The sequence below is a fragment of the Lactuca sativa genome, chromosome 2 (assembly GCF_002870075.4).
Source record: "Lactuca sativa cultivar Salinas chromosome 2, Lsat_Salinas_v11, whole genome shotgun sequence".
Taxonomy (NCBI): Eukaryota; Viridiplantae; Streptophyta; class Magnoliopsida; order Asterales; family Asteraceae; genus Lactuca; species Lactuca sativa.
In genome coordinates, this window is record NC_056624.2 from 193,820,801 (window position 1) to 193,827,929 (window position 7,129).

Genomic DNA, 7,129 nt, shown 5'->3' on the forward strand with positions numbered 1-7,129 from the left:
CAACCAGGAGGTTGTAGACCTATTATGTGTCTGATTATATGTTTATGTGGTGGAACTTTGGGGGAACTCACTAAACTTTGGCTTACAATTTTAGTTTATGGTTTCAGGTACTTCTGAGGATCATAGGAAGGCGAAAGCGTGATCGTACACAACTTTCTGTTTTATGTATCTGAGTCTTGGGGAAAACTCTAATTTAAAATAACACTTTTGAAATTATGACTATTTTTGTAAACAATGATGATGAGTGGTTGATTTTTGAAAATTTTAAATTATTGTGATTTTTGAGTGTTACATCTTCAATCTATTTTTTTGTATCGACATCCGAATCCAACCCAAAATCTGCGACCTTGAAATACCCATGCAGCTTATCGGAAAAGTGATAAGTGACGATGATTCTAGTGGTTCATTGGTATGGACGTTGTAGGTGATGGTAATAAGAATATCCAAAATCAAACCGTTTGATGCACAATTAGACATTCTTTGATCTAAATCATTGTTTGTTAAACATTTTTGCGATTTTGTGTATAATCCACTAGAAGAAAAAACGAGAACCAAACACAAGCTTAGATATTATAATTTAATAATATTAATTTTATAATGATAAACCTTTTCAACTGTTTGAGATAGTAATTTATAACGTGTTGTCTTTCCAATAAATATAATATCTACCAAAAATCCACTCTATAAAACAACGATTTTGCTATTACTTTTATATTAAACACCAGACATGTTTAAAATCTCGGCATTTCATGTTATTCCCTATGTTTTGTCACTCATTATATTTTAATAATCTATGGGGTCTTATTTTAAAAAGACATATATTAGCCTCTTATATTGACTATTCACGATTCCTATTTTTGTCATTTTTTTTTCTTTTTAAATAATAACTAAGAATAAAAGACGACATTATTTCAAATAATTCCTATATATTCTATCGAAATATTTATGTATACAAATAATATTCCAACCTAATATTCTATGATATTGTCATATATCTCTTATCGTTATTTTATTTCAATTCCCTATATATTATTTCACAATATTTGTGTATACGCATAATATTCCAACCAAACATAGTGAAATATTTACGTGTATGCCCTTGATAGCTCTAGGTATATGAGAAAATTGATTGATGGGTGGGTGGGTTGGTAAAGGTTTAATTACATGCAAAACCCAGATTAGGAGCGGTTAATTAATTTACGGAAAATGTACTCTGATATTTTTGAGTTTTTGATGGAAAAAAAAGGGGGAATATGTGAGTGGAAATTCAGAATTGTGTTAAAAATGAATGAATTTTCATGGTTAAAAAAGTTTTCGCAAATAAAATTAATGAGGCCGATGTTACATAAGTTACCATGATAAAGCCTTGCAGCTACCACATTATTGCCACCTTTCTTCTGAAGAAATGGATTGTCATGAAAGTGTACATGAAAAAACGATCGTATCAGATCAGACATGACATAACCAAGATAGATTTTGTCATGTTCCCTTCACCCTAACAATTCATAGGATTTTGTCTGTGTCTCTCGCTTTTATCATATTCCAAAATACATATAGAGTCTAGCTTTCACTGAAGTTTTTTAACATGGTGATCAGAACGTACTTTATGACTTTATCATGATTCATGACCAAACCATTAACTCTCATTGACTTCCACTGAATCCTATGCTTGGATCGTTCATCGAACAACTGAAGTTGATTAGCTCTTGTTCCATACCAAGAAAATCCCTGGTCAAATTTCCCTCACCGGAGTTTTGCTTCACTTCCGCCATCATCATCATCATCATCAGTCCGTCGCCGTTCATCATCCCATCATTCATGTTATGATCACCGCCATTGTTTCTGTTTTGGTTTGAAGAAATAAACCCGGAGAGTTCGCTTGTGCCCATCAGCCCAAAACCGCCGGAGTTGTTACAGCTTCTTGTGGACCCCATTTGAGACGCCTTCTGTAAAAGGGCGGTGGCGGACATATGAGGCGGGGGCGGTGGCATGTTAGGACAACCATCGTAAGTACTATACAAAGGATTCAGCTGCATTTCCCCTTTGTTGTTGTCTTCCTCCTCTTTCAAGGATAATCCCTGTGGTAGTTGTGTAAAAGTTTCAACTGAATCATGGCTTCTACTCAGCCACTGCATCATTTCTGATGATAATATCCCGATCCCGCCATGGTTGTTATTCGAGCTCGATGACCCCAAAAAAGATGAGTTGGTTGTCGGGTTTTCGTGGTGATTCATATTATTATTGTTATGGTGGTGTAACCAACTAGGTAATCGGGGTCTTATCCCGTTCCCGTCCGTACTTTTTTGTAACCCGCCGAACATCCCCGGAAACCGTGGATTCCCTATCCGATCACCGTCGCTCATCATCATCAAATCGCTTTGGAAATTGAGATTCGTGGAGGTTTGAACCACCGGAAAAGACGCTGTTTTTGAGTTTTCTTCCGTTAAAGCATCACAAAATGCTCTATGCGTTATGAAGCTGTCTTTCCTGTTGTTGTTTATTGAGATATACAGATTCAGATTGTCTTTTTCGAATACTAACTGAATCTAATAACTGTTTAAACTCGAAAATATATACCTGGAAAAGAGTGTCCCGCAATCACACTTGTACTCTCTTGTACCACAAATCTTGCTATGAGCCTTCCAATCAGACTGAACTGCGTACTTCTTTGAGCACTTTTCACACTTCCACTTCCTTTCGCCGTGTTTCCGGCTGAAATGCTTCTTAACTCCGGTGAGGTCGCCGAGAGCTCGAGAAGGGTCATGATGAACACAGCTTTTTTCTGGGCATATGTAAACCTTCTTCCTCACAACTTCTTGTTTGTTTCTTTGCTTAAGCTTCCAAGGCAGGTTGTGTCCTCGTCTATGAAGCTGCAAATTCTGATCTCTCTGAAAGCCTTTGCTGCATATCTCACACACGAATCGATTCGTCGCCATTAGAGACTTGGGTGACAACGCTATCACTTCTGCATCTGGATCTATAAACTCAATTAAGCAAAAAACAAATAATTCAACATGAAAGAAATCGGATTGTAAGCTGGCGAGGTTTACCTGGGTTACCAGGCAGATTACGTTTTCGTTTGGCTGAACTTGACGAATTAGGGTTAGGGTTTGTGATGGGGTCATGGATGAAAGCTGTGAGAGAAGGAGACGATGAGAACCCATCACCAGACATCATTTTTTGTCGCCAAACTGATTTATAAGTTGATAAGAAGAACAGAAGCTACTAAAAATAGATAAACGGATGGATGAAGACGGTGATGATGTATGACCATGTGATTCATCAAATGTTCTTCAAAGATGACGAAACCCAAGAAAAACAACCCGGTAGTTCATGAATTATTGCTAAAGTTTCAACTTTTATTCCGTTGAATTCACATGAATATCTGGTTTTCCTTGAATCTTGGTAACAGTAGTTCACAGACGATGGTTACCCGATTGAGGAGAGAATATTTTTCACACAGTAAACACACACACTCAAATACGAAGAGAGAGAGAGAGAGAGAGAGAGAGAGAGAGAGAGAGAGAGAGAGAGAGAGAGAGAGAGAGAGAGAGAGAGAGAGAGAGAGAGAGAGAGAGAGAGAGAGAGAGAGAGAGAGAGAGAGAGAGAGAGAGAGAGAGAGAGAGAATTATGTCACACGGGCTGTATGTAAAGTCGGTCAGGCGTAGACTCAAGTGGACCACATATCTGTGCATAATTGATACCTTCTCCGTGAGTAACTTTTGACTTTTACTTAAAACTAATTTTATTTACATTTTTTTTATATAAATCGATAAAAAACACAATATAATGTATACAACAATGTTTTGAAACCAGCCACCATATTTGTTTGACGGTCGACTGGTGCAACCGGTTCGATCGGTCCAACAAACCGGACGAATCAGATTACATCATTATTGTATTGTATATTAAAAAATAATAAAAAAAATACAAAAACAAACTACGAAACAAAATTATCAATAATAATAAGTGTGTTCTGTAACATTAAATAAAAATATCAAACATACAATATATCATAAAAATAATTCACCACATCTTGATTCCGATTTAAAAAAAAAAAAAACAAAGTTCCCAAGATCAACATTAAAATACCATGAAATGTATCAAAATCCAAACTTCAATCACTTTCTAATCTTCATCTAATGGAATCCATGTCAATTTGTTCTACAGTAACTCCATCATCATCTTCAATATCAAATCATCTTCTTCGTCATCTTCAATATCAAATGGAAATCAATTTTAGTAAAACTAATTAAACTCAAAGATGAGAATAACAATAATATTGATAGAATAAATAAAAAAATGCTAACTTTGAGAAACTTGGGATTCAAACATTGTCGATTCATTGTAGTTTGGTGGCTCATCTTCAACCATATTCTCCAATTTGTTATAACTTAGTTTACCTTTCGGTATTTCACCAACCAGCCAAAACTCAGTTTTATCAATGCTTTCATAATTAATCGGATCATAAGACTTTTTGTAATCATTGAGCCTAGAAATAAAATATTAATATACTTTTAAACATAAATAAAGAAAGGGAAAAAAAGTTTGAAAATAGTAGTTACCTATTTTGTAGACGCAAGTTATAATGAACATAAACAAGGTTGGAATATGTGTTAAATGTATATTCGATGACATACAGTGTGTAAACCATATATGGCTATATATGTGTTAAGGTGTATATATATGATATTATTACATGATAATCTTAATAAAAGTATTATTACTTAAAAGATTTAATGTATATTAAATACCTAATACACTTTGTTAAATATATACATTAAATTAGGATATGGTTGTCTAAACAAAATTGGTATTGGGTGTTGATTATAGAGATTCTAATCTAGTCTAGTTTCTAAAGTGAGATGTATAGAGGATGCTTAGATCCAATTAAGTTGCATAATAGTATAATAATATATTGTATTGTGATAGTATGACATAAATAGGAAAACGGTTTTGGCAGTTGATTGCAAGCCTTATAATATTGCCTGGTGATGAGATAAGACTTATAAATGATGCTTACTTTGAGTTAGGATGACAGATTGTTGGTTATACCCTGTATTATAGGAAATTTATGTTGATTACAGCTAGTGTAATCTTGTCTAGTTATACACAAAGACCTAAAAGGAGATTCTTAATTCAATTAAGTTTGGATATTGGGTAGCAACATATTAAGGGTGTGTATGAGATTGGAACGGAGGTAGAGCTTTGTTCTATGGCACTGTCATGTGCTAGGGTACGGGTTACGTACTAGATTTTACCTGGTAAGTTTGATATTGGGTAGTCATGTTTCAAGGTGTGTGTGAGATTGAAACGGAGATGAGAGTTCTATTTCCATGTCACTATCATAAGTCTAGGAGCAGGTTTCGTATATGTCATCTATCAGAATAAGGTGACGACCATTAACCATTCGAGATCGTCTAGTGAAACACTAGAAGGATCACTACCTGTAGGTATTAATGAATCATACTATCTGGGAGTATGGATTGTGTGTATTCGAGTACTCCATTCTCATCATGGTTGCTTTTTATGACTTACACCGACAAAGGAATTCCCCAGTTGTGTAGTCAAACAGTTGCTTTAAACGATTCGTCAGGTAAGGTGATTCTTCTAGATGATCTCGTTTTGGATTCGTGAGAATCGACTCGGCGGGGTATTCATGGGTACATTTTTTTATAGATGTCCTTTATGGAGTATACCTATAGTGTTTGGTAATAGTTGGTTTTACATGTTTATTGATTATGGATTATTATCATAATAACATTGTGAAATTGAAAACTTTATGTATCTAGACAGGTTTCCCAACCTGACCCACTCAATATATATGCATCACAGGTAGCGGTGTTAAGACTGTTGGAGACTTGAATAGGATGTTGAGTGTTTAAAAGAAGATCTGCAACAATGTTTAGATTGTTAGGCCTTTACCCTGTAACTATGTTGTATATAGATTATGACTGATGGGTTTTGGTCATAAGAACATCCTATGTGCTCATACAAACCCTAATACTTGGATCTAGGTTTCTCTATTGTACATGCAAGTTATCCAAGACTATAAACCTTAGATCTAGCATATAATAATCAATATAACATATAATAAGGGTTTAGATCATACCTTGATTGTTATGTAGCAATAACAATCTCAATTCCTCCTTGTATTGACTTTAGAAAGCTTAGAGTCACAAATGTCACTCCTCTAATGGTTCACAAACACCAAGAGCAAGAGGATGAAGAGGAGAGAGGATGGAGGCTGCCCTAAAACGTGTGAAACCCTAGAAGGATGCTTAGCCACGTTTTTGGGTCATAAAGGATGTATATATAGTTAGGCTATTAGGGTTATCTAACAAGGAAACCCTAATTTGGATGCTTAAGCCCTAAGCAACCCATGGATCCCTTTCCTTAAGGCCTTGGACGATTTCTTATGGGCTTCCCCATAGAATTCGTCCACTCCTTAATATAAGGCAATCCATGGCCCAAATTGCAATTATCTTATAATTACAATTCCAGTCCCTTAAGTTTAATTAATCTCTTTTAGTCACAAAACTAATTACCAATTAATTATTGACTAATATTAATTAAACAATATGATTTCTCCTTTAATATATTATTCTCATAATATATTAATAAATCATATTTAATCCTTTCTCTCCATAATTCATCCTATCAAGTTGCTTTGGTGAAGGCAACCCAAAAGGACCATGCACCATCGGGTCAAGTACATACCAAAATAGTTATGGACTTAGACACTAATCCAACAGTCTCCCACTTGGATAAGTCTAATAACTATTATGCGTATGACTTCTGATCCTGATCTGCAATCGTAGATTTCCAAAGCCGCTGTCAACTCTGATCCTATCAGATACGCGTGTCCTTCAAATAAGGGATCATATATTCCTCCATTCTAGATATCGTATGAGACATGATTTCAAATCATTCTCTTTGTACTATTTCTCGACTTCCGATTTATGAAGACTGACTAATTAAACAAATCAAATTAACCCTAGCCCGGCCGAGCATTTACGTTTGTCATCACTAAATCATCGAGGGGCCCAAAGATATCGCTTTTATCCTACTTTGGATAAAAGGAACGGATAAACTTTGATACAATGCTTGCTTGCACTCACTCACCGAA

General features: G+C 35.2%; 1 protein-coding gene across 3 annotated transcripts; it reads right to left on the bottom strand.

Annotated features, from left to right (window-relative positions):
* Positions 1-1,373: 1,373 nt before the first annotated feature.
* LOC111899869 (zinc finger protein JACKDAW) lies at positions 1,374-3,516 on the bottom strand. Of its 3 annotated transcripts, none has more exons than XM_023895751.3 (3): positions 3,051-3,516; positions 2,578-2,965; positions 1,374-2,487 (listed from the first exon to the last, which is right to left on the bottom strand). In XM_023895751.3, exons 1-3 carry the CDS (start codon positions 3,175-3,177, stop codon positions 1,644-1,646), a joined length of 1,359 nt encoding a protein of 452 aa, XP_023751519.1. In that variant the 5' UTR covers positions 3,178-3,516; the 3' UTR covers positions 1,374-1,643. The 3 variants fall into 3 exon arrangements, with proteins under 3 accessions (XP_023751519.1, XP_023751518.1, XP_023751517.1); XM_023895750.3 differs by having other exon boundaries at positions 2,578-2,971; XM_023895749.3 differs by having other exon boundaries at positions 2,578-2,977.
* Between the last annotated feature and the right edge of the window lie 3,613 nt (positions 3,517-7,129).

Bases quoted from the DNA above. Each gene is read 5' to 3' on its own strand.
- LOC111899869 (XM_023895749.3), bottom strand. From the start codon at position 3,177: ATGATGTCTGGTGATGGGTTCTCATCGTCTCCTTCTCTCACAGCTTTC. The intron at 2,978-3,050 runs GTAAACCTCGCC...TTGAGTTTATAG, and splicing joins TAATCTGCCTGGTAACCCAG to ATCCAGATGCAGAAGTGATA. The intron at 2,488-2,577 runs GTATATATTTTC...AAACAACAACAG, and splicing joins TGCGGGACACTCTTTTCCAG to GAAAGACAGCTTCATAACGC.